Source organism: Limulus polyphemus, unplaced genomic scaffold, assembly GCF_000517525.1.
Source record: "Limulus polyphemus unplaced genomic scaffold, Limulus_polyphemus-2.1.2 Scaffold2980, whole genome shotgun sequence".
In the NCBI taxonomy this organism is placed as follows: domain Eukaryota; kingdom Metazoa; phylum Arthropoda; class Merostomata; order Xiphosura; family Limulidae; genus Limulus; species Limulus polyphemus.
The window spans coordinates 84,654-101,827 of NW_013668590.1; the positions used below are offsets into that span (position 1 = coordinate 84,654).

The following is a 17,174-nucleotide window of genomic DNA, read 5'->3' on the forward strand; positions in this document are numbered from 1 at the left end:
CCAGGTACACTCTGTGCCCCATGTGTAAACATACATGGGTGGAAAGTGGGAGGAGCACAACTAAAAGGTGGGTTCGAATCTAAACCATAATATATAGGAATTTCAATCCTGGTGAGGAAAGACTGTAGAAGAACCATCTATAGACAGGAATGTGGGCAAAACAAAAATGGATGTGCCTCAAGTTGTAGAATGGCTAGGGTGTGACAGACCATACATGGCCAGTAAACTCCAGTCAAAAACCAAGTGGCATAGGGATTACTACTTCCAACCCATGGTAGGAGGAGGGTCCACATCATCTTCACCTCAAGTTGAGTAGAACTGAATTATATAAATGACAAACCGATGTACGAAATGGTGCATATGTGCAAATCCACAACCACCCATACATCTGTGAACCCAACATTCGAATGATGGTATGAAGGGATATGCCAATGTGGCAGTTCAAATAAAACCAAATCCAATCCAACTGGAACCCCTCACCATAACAGCAGCCTCAGGCATGGGAAAAACTCTGAGGTGGAGTGCTAGAGGGAGAACCCTTGCCCCAGACAACATCATCCTCTGGACAGAAGTTGGAGCGCATGTGTGCACATCAACCTCTGGGAACCATTGCATGGAGGTGAAGAATATAAGGCAAAACTAGGAAACTGCTGTGAGGATGAGGAATCAAAACCAACACATGTGGGAGGATTTATGTTGATTGGTCCAGCTCTAATCCAAAACCACTCACTGGGAACTGACATCCAGGTGATGGTAGGACAAGGGATCCCAACCTAACATATCTACTCCATAGCCAAATCATCCTCCGGATAGGATCGCACTGAAGTTAAGAGTGTAACATCAACATCCATGAGCCACTACACAGAGGTGGAGCACATGATTGGAGGATAATACACCAGCAGAACACCACCACCCTACTCTCTATTGAATGGAAGTGATCACATTCAGGAGGATACCTCCATGATCCACCTCCCTAATGGCTCGGAACTAGAAAGTGGCAAGGATTCCCATACTCCACTAGAAGAACAAGTGGGGATAAAATGTGGTGGAGAGTCCAGAGGAACACCAACATCAAAGACAATGGGAATGGATGACCATAAAAACCCTATATTGAAATGCAGACTGCCCCTGATTTATTCAGTCAAAGGGACAGCTATCTTCTTCTGCTTTACCCGTGTAAGTCCACGGGTTAATACATTCCAGAACCAGCATATTAGTGAAACAAATATATCACAAAGAAAACCTACTAGCGATCTTTTGGAACACCCCCCATCTCAACAGTGTGTGTTATTGACAATGAGTATATTGTGTTTCGTTATTACATCTTCCCGTACAGTGTGAATTTCATATATAGGAAGCAAACCTGGATAGGCAATACTTGCCACTGAGTGGGATCCAAATCCTAAATGGGACATACTCCTGGAGGGGAAAAAAACATATAGAAAAAATAACTTACCCAGTCACAGCTACACCAAAATTTGAAGGATGGCAACAGGGGAAAGGTAGCACCCTGATGAGGAAGAAAGAGCTATGCAATGAAGATGGAGATGAACATATGAAGAGTAGGCCATATGCCTGACTGAAGAGTTTCCTCCAAGGGGTGACAGAGGTGAGACTTCATGAAAAAAGGAAAGTTGGAAAAAGTGGGATACCTCTGAAAGATATCCTAGGTCCATTTCAGAGCCTTCCATGCCTGCTGATATACAGGAGGCCACCATGGATGAGGATACCATGGGAAATGTATTGAGGTTTAAGAAATTGAACAAACAACTGTTTGAATAATACAATCAGTTACTGCCTCCACACAGTCATTAATAGATGGAAGACTAACGACAGCAGGATCTAGTTCGGAGAGAGTCAGTCAGCTTGCTCCAAATTCCATTGTGGCACATGGGTCAAGTGGCATCGACCATTGCCCCACTGTCAACTCTGTAAGAAAAATGAGAAAAAGCAAAGGTGAACAGACATACAGATCAATAGCAGTAAAAGACTGACTGGTTGCATGAAAATAGGTAAGTGAACTAATATTGAATAGAAAAAGGTTATGATCTGAGAGCATATGCTCCATAGAATGATCCCTCCCATAAATATCAGCACCACCCTAGAGGAGATTGTGTCCATTAAAGTCTCCAAAGATGAAGAAGGGAGATGACAACTGGTCAATTAGATCATTAACATCTGATTGATCGTAAGTCTCTCATGGACACAGGTAAAAAGAACAAACAGTGATGGTACAACTCACAGAGATACAGATGGCTACAGCCTCCAGAGACATATAGAGTGGCACAGACATGGAGGGTATGTGCTGGTCAACCAGCAATGCCACACCTCCATCAACTCAACCATCACACAGCTTGTCATTCCTATACAAGGAAAATTGCCAAAAGGTGACAGTATCAGTGAGCCAAAGGAAAGTTTCTTGCATGGAGAGACACACTGGATGAATGGAATTGATCAAGGCCCTAATGTCATCCAAATTAGAAAGAAAATCTGAACAGTTGTACTGTATTGAAGTGGCCATTTTTACTTAGAAGGAGGAGAACTGGTCAGAGAACCCTTCTGTTTGTGACCATGATATTTTTCTGTAGTAGAAAGAGGTCTATTGACCTCCATGGAGCCTGCCCTAGGATGATAGGGCATATCTCTGTCAGAATGTGTGACCGAATAATGGTCCTGCACCTCAGGGCTGAAGGAGATGGACCTGAACAGTCACTGGAAGTGATAGTGGAGACAGGAGTAGATGTACATTTCTCAACTCGAGCATTCACAGAGGACAAAAGAATCTGATGGGGGTATGGAAAGATCTGTTTGCACTCACACCATAGCAATGGAACAGAGTACAACAGCATATGTTTGAAATAGACCAGGATACAACAACTTATGGGGCTCGGAATAAGAAATGTTGTTTACAGTACAAAAACTTTGTACCTTTTATTCCTCCATCCACTTAGGGTAAAAACAATAGTACAAGGGGTGGGAACCAAAATTGATGAAGTGAGGGTTCAATTGACACTCGTAGGCATTGCGGTATTTTCCACCACAATGAGCACATGTCAAAGAACCATGACAAGATGTCTTTGAATTTCTAAACCACTACATTGGAAACATCTGAGAGGGTTAAGAATATAAGGCTGTACCTTATAGTTCGGATAACCTGCCTTAAAAGTGTCAAGTAGACTGGCAATGTAAACATCAGTATACAAACATTGGTAGGCAGCATAATTCCTTCTTTATGAGTGGAAATACGTTGCACAACAGAAATTCCTTGTCTGTAGAATCTACAACTCAGGGATGTTCCTTAAATCCCTCTCAATAATTGCTCCGCAGGAGGAATTCAAAGTAGCATGGGTAGTAACCTTAATAGGTATATCCCCTATGGCCTTCAAATTCAGAAGGTGTTTGCTGTGTTTTAGTGCAAGTGTTTCCACCAAGATGTCCCCAGAACATAGCTTCTTAACTGACTTAGGAGAGCCAGCATGACCCTCTAATCCATTCTGAATGGTTTATCAGACATAGAATGCATGATCAGAAATTGAGGTACAGGAACAGATTCAGTTGGAGACTACTGATCAGAATCTTCTAAACGTGGCCACTTTCCTATCAACGTGGGTTTATTCTAGTTTTTTAATCACTCGGTGAGGGATCCATTATAATGGACCCCACCCATTATGGAGCCCAATGAGGGGAATACACTACAATGCAACACTGTAGCTATGCCAGGATTTCTTGGGCACTACACCCAAACACCTGCATTAGACTCCATGTCCATAACAAGACCAGACGATTGATGATGAAAAAGCCACCCGTCTACAGTTTTTCATGCCAAAGTGATGTGTAAAAGTGCCACTGATATACACTGACCTATTAAGTAACACCCCTCCACCACTAGGATTTCTCTCCTCCCTTTCACAGAATGCCAAGCATGGCAAAAAGTTGGAGGCTGTTTAAATCCAAGAGGAGGTAAACTAAGGAGACAGAACCTTCCCTGACAGGTTCCATCACCAAGTACAGGAATCCACTTCGAAGAGAATCTTATTGAAATATATGTCCGAGTACAAATATAGTCTATGGTCTACTTATTTTCTTGTTCATGTTATATTTTCTGTTTATTCTTATATATTTTTAATAAAGATAATAAAAATATAAAAGTTAAAAACATGTTACATAAGAGAATGTAATAAATTGCTCATGAGATGTGAGGTCCATGATATCCATTTGTTAACATAAAGCTATTCTGCTGTGATATACAAGTGTTTCACATACTGAGAGATGTCTAATAGCAATGTAAAGCAATTAAACTAAGAGAAAGCAGATGTGAAAAGTTTAGATATCCAAGACTGTTTGGATAAATAATGTAATCGCCTGTTATAATATGCAGTCATTGTAGAAAAAAAAAAGTATTTTTGATTTTACTTCATATTTTTCAAATTTTACTTTCTGTGTATCTTGAAGATTTCACTACAGTTAGTGTTAAAGTTAAGAAAATAAGAGATACAGTATGAAGCTTTACCAAAAATAATTGATATTCATTTAGGAGGTTCTAGAGGTTATGCAAATGAAATTAATAACTGTAAGATGAAAATTCCAATATTTATTTTTAGCATAAAAATCACATTGCACCCAAACTGACTCAGTAAAGTCATCATAAATTCATAGATAATTTTTTAGTAAAAATACTATATTAAATAATTTGATTTTTTTATAACAGACTTGTGATATTTACTAAAAGCTTGCCAAATTTCATGAAGATATAACTTAGTACATTCAGTTATAGTATGTACAGTTTCATGGTTATTTGGTAGTTATAAAGTCAGCCAAATTGAATGAGGCAGTTTTCACAGGGTTAGTTGGAGAAACAAATATTACTAAACATGTTCAAAATATAAATTTATATAAGGTTTCATATACTTTAGTAGTTTGACAATTTTACTGAAAGTTAAAGTGAAAATATAAAAGGTCTTTCTTTAACATACAAATTTCTTTTACAATTAAGAAATAAGTTATAACACCCAAAACTTACTCTTGTGGCAGAACGTACAACCAGATGAATAGTCAGTCCATCTTTAATATCTAGTTAGTTGAAAAAAAAAGTGTAAGTGCATATAAACATGCAACTGTGGGAAACAAAATGAGGAATAAAATATTTAAACTGGAAAAGCTGAAACTTATTTTCCAGAGTCTTTTACTTCTTACTTTGTTGAATCCTAAATTCAAAAATGTGGGTAAATGTGTGTCTTGTAGCAGATTTTAGGATGTCATTGTTAAAAATAGTATTTTGGAATATTAGTGTTTGTATGTTTAGAAAAATGTTCAATCTTTCTGTGACCACATAATATAAGAAGGTAAATTGTCAAACCATTTTTTGTTCCTTCAAAAAATCCATTATGTTAAGACTTGAAGCATATCATTGTATAACTGTCTTTACATTTGTCTACATGGAGTGCTGTTTAGCTTATCAATTGTAAAAGTTTCTAAAATTTCAGTAATAAAGTACATCTTTAAATAGATATCACAACAACTTTCTCTCTGAATAAAACATTTGTTCATATTACAAATCTTCTGGATTAACAGAGTAGAACTCAGAAATACAAAGTTAATTTCAACAAGCAGAATTGTCTTTTTAAAGTTGTTTAAATTTTACTAAATATAGATACCATAGGTGTTTCATATATGCATGTGTATATATGCTTTGTCAAATTCATTTACTTGCTTTCTGATTTATATTGATGGTATTAAAAAATACAAAATAATTTAGGGTCTGTTAGTAATTAAATTAACTAGACAATGTTGAAGAGCAATATTTTGATTATTTAATCACAAAGCTCTAACAACAATGCAATAAACTACTTGATCTTGGCTGCTGTTACTTTAAAAACACTAAATTACCAAGATCTATTGTTGTTGTTTGTAATTAAGCACAAAGGTACACAATGGGCTATCTGTGTATAAAAGTTAAATAAGCACCAGTACACAGAAACATTTTTTTAAATTCCTTTTCAATTCTCTAGCTTCTCAATGAAAGTGTGTGTGTGTATATATATACATATGAAAGTGTGTATATATAAATATACAAACAAACAATTATATAAAAGTACTCAATATTCAGTTCTTCTATTTCAGATTTTAATTGACTACAGTGTAGCAGTAGAAGAAATGTGTTATCTCAAACTTACTCTTCCTAGCAAGCACACAAGCAAGTGCACTCTGCATCTCAAGGGCTTCCTTAGTACTGTTATTGTTTAAGTTTCATTACAGTCCCACATTTTTTTTAAATGTAAACATATTGTATATCAGTGATTAGAAGGACTGACTGACTGTTCAGTATAGTTTCTTTATTTCACAAAATAATTGAAAAAGCTAATAAAGTTGAGAGTTCCTTAGATAACTTTAAAAACAAACAATTCATATCACTAGGCCCCAGAGCTAACTAAATCTGAAATATGGATGAGCAAATTAAGATATCTGTCACTAAAGTGTAAGACATATGAATACTGTAACATATATGTACACAGAATAATATACCAATAACCAAGCTAATAAGCTTAAGTGTTAAAATTCTTTGCATATGCAAGAGACTTTGCCAACACTTTATTTTACTGTAGCTTTGTTTAATTATGCTGGCAAGTTATTCAAAAGAGAAAATCTTTCTATAGTTCAACTTTAATATTCATTAATAGAATCATCCTTATAGAACTTACTACTTAAACATAAGAGCTAAACATTTTTAAATAGTTGAAAAAACTACTGTATAAAATGAAATAAAATACCCCAATTTGTTTTTTAAACATCATAATTAGTATAATCACCACATATTCATTTATTACAGAGTATCACAATAAAAATATGTCGCACAACATGTGATAACTTTAAATTTTTATCACAAATTTCAAGTTTTTCAGTATTTAAATATCTAATACAACATGCATGCTTACAAGAACATATACTTACTGTGAGTTCCTAATGTTTCATGATCTTTTAATATTTTTCCAGCAAATATCAGACACACTTGTTCTAGAGGTGTATTAAAAGACTGGGATACTTTTTCTCTCAGCTATGAATAAAAAATGTATAATGTGTAGTATCTATAAACAAACCACTATAACTTTTTTTGGTCTTTTTAATGTTACATAAATCATTCAAAATGGTATATTTAAGTAATACATCAAGTACTTTTAGGATGCATTACTACTGATATACCACTGTATAGCTCATTATAGCATGTAATATCTAACATTTTTGAAAATACCTATAAGTATCGTAATGAGTAAGCTCAGTATTACTAGTTGTTAAAAGTCTTTTTGAACCTTGCCCATAACAAAACATTTTTTACTACCATTTGAAAAAAAAAATTAGATGATTTGTAATAGACATATCAACCTTAAGCCATTTGTACATATATAAAAATTTAAAATTTAAATTTCCTAAATTGAAAATGTATTTCCAATAACATTTACCTCTACTGACACTTATAGCTATTACTCGACCACCAGGGTTTCTTTCTTAGCCCATCTAAGCATTGGACTAGTTTTTTCTCACTTGCTCCAGTCTTTTATACTCCACTCAATTGTCCTTGGTGATATTTGTCTTGTGACACTCTCTACCTATGTCAATGCACCCTCTATCTTTGTACTGTATACAAGTACCCGATTCAGATAATTTTATCACTTTTTCGAGACTGACTCAATCCCAGTCTCTAACACTGGCTCTTAGTGGGGAGCAAGGGTGGGAGAATGTCAGTGGAAGTAAGCAGTGTTGCAAATACATTTTCAATCTAGGAAAATGTTATCTTCCAAAACATACTTACCTCTTGTCCTACTTATAACTAGAATCCCACATTGATAAAGTGGTAGGGCTGGTGAGGACATTATTCATACAAAAAGCATCTGCTTAGATCATGAGTGTGTCAACATAAGATTGGTTATTTGGGACCAAGGACCCAGAGAGACTTGAGAAATCTGGAGAGGATTAGGAACTCAAAGAATATGTAGTAGCGAGAATCAAACTGTAGTTTATAAGGCCACCTTAAACAGGGCCATTGTTGAAGATGCAAAATCTCTGCCAAAGAGCCAAGTCAAGAAACAGGTTATGGTTGACACTTCTGATTGAAATAGGTTCAACCTCCTCTGCCAATATGAGTGTCATTTCTGTTGAGAAATATTCATATCGGGACTAAGCAAAAACTGAGACAGATAGATGGCAACCCTAGAAATTAAACCTTGATGCTGTGCAAATGACTGCAGAACCTCCATGCCTGCAGCTTGAGATTCTGGATAGCTGGGTGTACCATGTCAGATCATGGGTGCCCGAAGATGAAGTACTGGAGATCAAATTGCCAGTAGTTGGATGATCCAATGAGAGGCCAACCTACCAATCAGAGTTGCAAAATGGGAGCCAATCTAACAAAACCCTGTGATGCAACATCTATTCTGTAGGGAGAATCTGTTTGGATTGAGACAATTGACCTGCTACTGCACGCAACACCCATGGAACATGGCAAGCTGGTAGGGTGATAAAATAGGACTGGTTCTGAGAAAGAAAGTTCAAAATTTGAAAACAAGGAACCCTATATCAAGTGCCTCTTTGAAGAGAAACACAAGATACCACCACAGAATTGTCAGAGTGAAGTCTGATGATTTTTCCCTTAATAAGCCCAGACCATGAAGCATTGCCTGTCGAAGAGCAAGAAGGACTAAAACATCGTGTATGGAATCCTGTTCTTCCATGTATAGACCCTGGAATTCCTGACTGTTGGTATATGCACCCGGTCTCTGAAATAAGGCATTCGTGAAGAGATGGAACTCTGGACGTGGTGGCAGTAGAGGAACCCATATCCTTGTAGTGTCCTGACTTAATAACCCCTAGAGATTGAAGAATGATCCCAATTAAGGAAATTGGGGAATCCAGTGATTCAATTTTTATGATCTCTTGGTTGCATAAAGACCATTAAATGGATCTCTTGTGCTCTCGTCCTAAAGGCATGAGGTATGTGGGTGATGCCCACATTCCCAGAAAAGAAAGAACCATAAATACAGTGAAAGAAGGAGAGGTGAGTAAGAGTCAGGCGACTTATTCAATAGTTTTGAGTTGAATGGGAGACATCTAAGAATGACCGAGAGACGTGATGAAATACAAAAAATACCCAGACTGATGAAGTATGGAATTGGAGCAAGAATAGAAGTTTCAGTACTGAAAATGATGCCTGTCTTGGTTGTTTCTGAAAGTAGAATCAGGATGTGGTAGTCTGACAATTGACGAGATGGTGTCAGCAGTAACCAGTCATTCAGTCCATATAATGATGTTTGCACAGTGCAATGGAAGCCTTGTGGAGCCAATGCAAGTCCAAAGGTAAAAACATGGAACTGCAGACCCTTGTGCACAACAAATGCCAATAGTGGTGGGGCTCCACCACAATGGCAATTTGCAGAAAGAAGCAGACTACAACATACTTGGACATCTATAATCCAGTAAAAAAAGTCAGCTCAGACTGAGGAACGAGTGACTTGTGAACCTTGGAGAATCTAGGCATTGATATCGAGGAGAAAGATCAATGACTGAACACCAATCTCCTGTCTGCATAGGCCCAACAGCCAACAGGAATAAAACCTCTGAAGAACAAGCATGACTCTCTCACTACTCCCAAAACAAACAAACTCTGATAGCCCTAGAACTAAGTTCCAAATCTCAATGATCTATGGGAGTCAGAAACTCTAAAAGTTAGATGAATAATAGTGGTGAAGATGTGAATTGAATGACTACTCCTGACTTAAAAACCTACAGTGATCCTGGATCCATGATTAATATTATCACATGTCCAGAAATTCTCGGAGCTGAGCCCCCACATACAATAATCAGCATCACTATTGGCAGCAATCCAACTAAGCAGCAGATCCCTTGGATGTCAACAGAATCTATTCTGGGTACTAATGAACCAAGGGATTGATGTTAGGAGTTGGGACCCATGAATAGGGGCGGAACTGTGACCACTGGTAGAAAACGATAAAATTCGAGATGGCAACGACAACAGGTATGAATGTAGAAGCCAACAATTGAACCAATGTACATGCTAACAATGGTTCCAGCTCATCATCAATAAAATTGGTGATCCTGAGAGTCTTCCAACAAAGAGAAGTGAAAGGAAAACAAAATGTTGGATTTTAGAGTTGTAAGTTTAGAGACTTATGCCATCCCATCAGGGAACATTGATTTATTCAAGTTAACTACAAACTCCGCCTTAGAACCCCGAAACTTGAGGAACAGATGTACTATTTGAGAGTTGGAAAATGCTTCCATCTCGCAGTGGTATACTAAATCACGATGTTCCAACAACCATATCAGATAAGGCAGAACTGTCCTTTCATGTAGCTGAGAAGCAAACCTCCCAGCATCCGTGGATGGAGATAAAACTAAAAATTCACTCCCACACCTTTCAACCATCGAGTAAGGTGCAGGTCCAAAACCAACTAGGGAAAGACACAAAATATCACCCTCTTGATGAACCAACAGAAGTAGACGAATCAAAACAGCTTATCCCAAAGTGTCCTCCTTATTGATTTTTTATGTCAATTAAAGACTGTGTTGATTACTGTTGACTGGAATAACATTTGGTTAGGTTGTTTTGTTTTGATAAAACAAAACAACATTGGGCTATCTTTTCTGTCCACTATAGGGAATCAACCCCATATTCAGTGTTGCAAGTCCATAAATTCACCACTGTCCCATAGGGGGATTGAAAAGCCACCAAACTAAAAGGCACAAGAAAAAATGAATCTAAATTCTCTCCAGAATGTTGAGGATCCCCCCTCAATTGCAGCCTTGGAGCCTCCTGGAAGAACACCCCTGGACTGAATATATGTCTCCATCTCACTATGAATAAGATCACAGACAGTTTCAACCGAGAGTAATTGTAGTGTGACACTAGATATCAGATGTGGGAATAATAATAATCCAAGAATTCATGCTGTAAATCGGGTTGCCAATCGGAATAATATTACATAAATAAACAAGATAACACTGATAATGGTCAAAGTATCTACAAACAATCATAATACTGTGAAACCCATTAATAACACATTGTTGAGAAAAAGTGATAGTATTATCTGAATGAGGTGCTTATATACAGTATCAGGATAGAGGGCAAGAATGTTATGAGACAAATATCACAAATGGCAATTAAGTGGGGTATAAAAGGCTGGAACATGTAAGAAAAAAATCAGACCAATGCTTAGATGAGCAAAGAAAGAAATTCTGGCAGTTGAATAATAGCTATAAGTGGAAACGGAGGTATGTACGTATTGGAATTTTGATTAATCAATTATTGTATATGACACTAATCAATGCTCACAGGTAATTAATTATATGGATTAATCAAGTTAATTACTAAACTATAAAAAAAATATGTCAATGAATATCAATCAAGTTGAAAATGACTGAATATATAAAATGAAACTTTCTGAATAGCAATAAAAAATGTAATTCTAAAATTGAAGGAAAAATCTTTAAAATGATTAAAACTCTGGATATAGGAGGGATCAGAATATGCACAACCTTTTCACAAAGTTACATTCAAAACTTAATTAATATGGTGTATTTCAATAAACTTGGCATTAAAGCACAGTTTATAATTCAAATTTTTATATCTTCCATGTTTCAGCTTATTAATTTCAAATGGAGATATTTAAATAAATTCTCATTCTTCACTCCCTATGTCATGTGACCCTGTGTACTCTGAAATATTTATAAATCATCTTTCTTCCCTTATATGGGCCTCAGAGTGTCCACCAACTAGATACATAAACATTAGATACTTACAGGCCAGAATATAAAATAAGAACCTCCAACCTTCTTTATTTTCTGAGATATAAATAAATTTATCATACCCACTACAGAAGCTAATCCTTAAAATCAATGCTTTTGAAATCACTTACTTGCCTCTTTGTCAATAGTAAATCTTAAAAACCAATAGAAAAACCATTTTATGAATTACGTGATCTTCATGACATTGTTTTAAACCACTATTTCACAAATAGATCTTGATGTGTGTGTGTGGAATGAAGTCACTACTAAGAAGAGTAATGGAATTTTTCTAATTTATTTATAGCTTAGTTAAAAGTAAGAATTACAGTAGTTTTGGGACATTCTATTTTAGTGTCTGGAATATTATTTTGTGTTCTATAAAGTACATTTTAAAGCTACATGAATTATTTTTTGGACAATGAACATAGAAAGAATAGCTTACAAAAGCAAGCAAAAGTGCAAACCAACCTAATGTTAAGTTGAGATAATTTTTTTTATGTATATTTTAACAAAAGCAACTAAAATGTAAAAATTCAAAATATAATAGGTTATACAATAAAACTTAAATGAAGAAAAATGAAATAATTCAAATTATATCCCACATGCATTTATTATAATTAAAACCTATTTGCCATTTATTTGCCCAACTCACAAAATGATCTAAATCTTTTTGTAAACCAGCAGCATCCTCTTCACAGCCAGCAACACCCAAGACCTTAATATCATCTGCAAATTTAAGTAATTCATTGACTATTCCTTCATCTATGTCATTGATGTAAATCAAAAAGAGTCCTAATACTGAGCCCTGAGGTAACCCACTTGTGACATTAATCCAGTTTCACTGAACTCCATTTGTAACAACCCTCTGCTTTCTTCCATCCAATTTGCTCACTTATCCCCCACAACTATAGAGCTAATTGTTTTTACAAGTCTTTTATGTGGCAGCTTGTCAAATGCTTTCTGAAAATCCAGATCACCAAATCTACACCCTTACCCTCATCTACATAAGCAGTAACCTTTTCAAAGAATGTTAAAAGATTTGTAAGGCAAGATTTTCCCTCAGTGAAATGGTGTTGACTATCCAATAAAATTCTAAACTTTGTTAAATGACTTTGCAAAGCATCTTTTAACAGAATTTCTAAAACTTTTCCCATAACTGATGTATGACTAATAGGTCTGTAATTACTGGGACAATTTTTATCACCTCCCTTGAAAAGAGGAGTTACATTAGCTAACTTCTAATCCTCTGGTACCTGCACACTATTCAATGACTGGCAAAAAAAATAGTAGTAAGTGGCTTACATATCCAATCTTTAACTTCCTTCAAAACCCTTGGAGAAATATTATATTTCCCAGGATCCTTATCATTTCTTAAACTTCCCAATTTTTTCTTAACCAGCTCTTAACCGTCTATCAACTGTTCAAGATGGAGAATACTGCTTAAATCTTTGTTAGTAAAAATGGAAGAAACAGCAAAATTTAGTAACCCAGCTATCTCATATTCATCAGATACTAGCCTTCCTTTATCATCCCTCAAGGGTCTTATCCCCATCCTAACATTTTGTTTACCTTTAATGTATTTAAAGAAATTCTCACTGTTAATTTTTATATTTTCAGCAAACCTTTTCCATACATCCTTTTTGATGTCCTATTTTCCTGTTTCACCAGCTTTCTTGATATTCTATAATCTTATAAATCTCCTGTCATACCAATCAATTTAAATTTCTTAAATGTATGATGCTTTTCTTTAATTTTATTTCTTAAACTCTTTGCAAGCCAACCTGTTTTTTTACTTGCAGCTACCCTTTTGTTTCTATAAGGAATATGTTTGCCTTGAATATCTAAAAAGTTATCTTTAAAATTTTTCCACATCTGATCAAGATGAAGAAGCAATGAGACAAGAAGATGCTAGTTCTCTATTTAGTGATGATAGTCAATATGATGAACCTGAACCCAGCAGAGGAAGGCGTAAACAGCATCAACAACGGGGAAACATTTGTCCCATTCACAATGTAAAGGGGTTAGAGCACTGGGGAATATACCCAGCTGCAGTGAATAGGTTAAATCATTTTTAAACCCTAAAACTTAAAAAGTGGTTCAACTTAAGCTTCAATGACCATGTTAGTATTATTATTATGATTAAACTTCACTAATTAAGCAGTTCTTCCAGATCATTGAGATACAAATGATAACAAAAAACAACTGTATGTACAATGAACTTTAAGTTTATTATTCTATTATGTCATCTTTAATTACAAATAAAAAATTATGTAGCATATTATGTTAATATCTTCATATAAATCATCATGAATTGTTCAAACCAATAATTTTTTTAAGAATACAAAAGAACACTATTGCATTCTTGTATAAACAATTGTCACATTTTAACGAGTCTGATAATTCTGGGCATCTTCATTCTGGAGTATAGCAATTTGACATGACTGTAATATAAATCATTTTGGTGCCCTCTCAATATCTGTTATAATTTGTATGCACATCCATAATGTAACATTATTCTCATTTAAGTTAACATACACTAATATCCACTGTCAGTGCTTGTTATGGTATTTTGTGGTCAGTAATTACCACCTTGTTTCCTGTTCTAATCAACCACTGATGTACAGACTACTGAATCATATATCCATTGAAATTAGAATATGCTTGGTTTTTATAGGATATAACTGTTCAGAATTGGAGCATGCATATACTGGTTATTTAAACTTTTAATTTTATATAGTCAACCTGTGCAAAAGATATAATACCAAATGATCATGCAACTTTTTTTGGTGCAACAAAGGGTTTTAACACAAGTGTTACCAAGCTCAGTATTGTCCTATCTTTTAGCAACTGGCTACTGTGGCTAGTAAATTCTAGTGTACTGTGTAGTATTCGGTTTCTATTCTCCTAACTCAAAGTTCAAATAACTTTATCAGCATAGATTACATAATCTTAATAAGAGAATCCCCACTACATCTATGTTAACCTTGTAATTATCTAGTTTACAACTTGTGACGTTGAGTTAAAAATCCTTCGTAATAGATTATTGCTTAACTTTCCCATTGTCATGATATATTATAATTTATAATATAAATTATAGTTATACGACAAACTATCCGAATTACCACTTTAACACTAATAGTGTGATTTATAAATCGTGTGTAACTTTTATTAAGTTGTAACTCACTTTTAGTTTACTTTTAACTAAAAAAAAATTTAAGTTTAACTTTAACTTATGAAACTTAACAGTAGTAGTAGTACTAGTAGTACCAGTTTGGAAAGAGTTGTAGGAAGCAAGTCTAATATCAATCACGATTTTAAGAAATTTCACCTTAACTTACGTTTTTTATACTGGCATCTTCTTCTATATCAACGGTTTTCTTTTCTTTAGCAGTTTTAACTACCAAGCTAATTGTTTTCCGTGTTTCCTCTTCTTCCGCCATGGCGATAAAACGACGGAGTGTTAGTTCTATAAAATTCCTGTAGGTTATCCATTTTTGCAGTGGAAATTATATATACGTTAAAACAAACAATTTACTTTTCGTTTGTTTCAATGCATTTTTAAAAAAAGAAGATTGTTTTAGGTTTGAAATACGAAGGTTTATTTTCTCAAATATAATGAAATCTATATACCATATAAGCTTAATATTACTTAACACTTTTTTCGTTTATTAGTTCGTATTTTCCATTATAATTCATGAAAATTTCTTGATTGAAGCAAGAATAATATAAATATTAAGACTTTTGCCCTTTCGCCGGAGGAAGGGGTGGGAACAAAATAAACACGGTATAGTCAAATTGTTATAAAATTTTCCAAGTTGCAGTTCAAAAAAAAATTCTCAAGTAGAATACTGAGACACCTAAATCATACATTAGTTTAAATTAAAAAACCTTAGATTCGTGTAAAGTTATCGATATTTCAATTGATATTTGTTTGAGTTGGCAAACACAAAGCTACAAAATGGGCTATTTTCTCTGTGCCCACTGAAGAGATCAAATTCCGAGTTTTAAAGCTAGCAGTCTCCTATTTTTTCTCTTTATTTGACCACTAGTCTGTTTGTTATGGATTTCGCGCAAAACTACACGAGGGCTATCTGCTCTAGCCGTCCCTAATTTAGCAGTGTAAGACTAGAGGGAAGGCAGCTAGTCATCACCACCCACCGCCAACTCTTGGGTTACTCTTTTACCAACGACTAGTGGGATTGGCCGTCGCATTATAAAGCCCCCATGGCTGAAAGGGCGAGCATGTTTGGTGGGATGGGGATTCGAATCCACCTGGCCATACCGGGCCGACCACTAGTAACAACAGTAACAACATAATTATGCATTTTGATAATACTTCGGACATAAACATATTGTTGCGTCAGCGAGGTCACGTGACTCGTTCTCTCGAACCTTCGGGAATTGTCGGGAGATTACTAGATATAGAGTAGTCTGGTATATATAAGAGGGTGACAACGTGACGGGACAATGTGTGTGTAGGTAATAAGTAATTGAACTGCAGTCAGAGAGAGACGTATTGTTGAAGTAGAGCTCGTGAGACGTGAACTATAGTTTGTTATAGCGCGACTGTTGAAGTTGAGTGTATCGTAAAGTTGTATTTGGAAAGAATAAACCAGTTTTATTTAAGAAAGGACATGTGTCGCTAAAGTTTCGTCGGAACGAATTTACGGAAAATCAATTAACAAACGGAGACGTAACAAATTGGTGTCAGAGAGTGGAACGATAAAAAAAAATGGAAACGAGAGGCGGAAAATCAAACTACAGCTTAGCAGACTTGATGGTAGCAATACAAGAGCAGCAAAAGAAACAAGAAGAACGAGAAAAGAAACAAGAAGAGAGACAACAGCAGTTGCAAGAAAACCTGCAACAGTAGCAGCTCGAACAACAAAATAAATAAGAAGAGAGATTACAACAGTTGTTGGAGGAAAAAGAAAAGAAACAAGAAGAACAAGAAAAGAAACATGAAGAGAAATTACAGCAGTTCTTAGAGGAAAAAGAAAAGAAACAAGAAGAGAAATTACAGTAGTTCTTAGAGAAAAAAGAAAAGAAACAAGAAGAGAAATTACAGTAGTTCTTAGAGAAAAAAGAAAAGAAACAAGAAGAGAAATTACAGTAGTTCTTAGAGAAAAAAGAAAAGAAACAAGAAGAGAGACAACAGCAGTTGCAAGAAAACCTGAAACAATGGCAGCTTGAACAGCAAAATAAACAAGAGAAATTACAGCAGTGGTTGGAGGAAAAAGAAAAGAAACAAGACGAACGAGAAAGAAACAAGAAGAGAAATTACAGCAGTTCTTAGAGGAAAAAGAAAAGAAACAAGAAGAGAGACAATAGCAGTTGCAAAAAAACGTGCAACAGTGGCAGCTCGAACAACAAAATAAATA

At 35.3% G+C, this 17,174-nt stretch overlaps 1 protein-coding gene across 2 annotated transcripts in view; it reads right to left on the bottom strand.

Annotated features, from left to right (window-relative positions):
* The window catches only part of LOC106468361 (ubiquilin-1-like), a 73,251-nt gene extending 58,001 nt beyond the window's left edge, over window positions 1-15,250 (bottom strand). For both annotated transcript variants that reach the window (XM_022396704.1, XM_013928779.2), the window contains exons 1-3: window positions 15,132-15,250; window positions 6,949-7,051; window positions 5,021-5,070 (exon numbers count right to left, since the gene is read on the bottom strand). In XM_022396704.1, the coding sequence (XP_022252412.1) occupies window positions 5,021-5,070; window positions 6,949-7,051; window positions 15,132-15,233 (255 nt within the window). In that variant the 5' untranslated portion in view covers window positions 15,234-15,250. The remainder of the gene's footprint in view (window positions 1-5,020; window positions 5,071-6,948; window positions 7,052-15,131) is intronic.
* Between the last annotated feature and the right edge of the window lie 1,924 nt (window positions 15,251-17,174).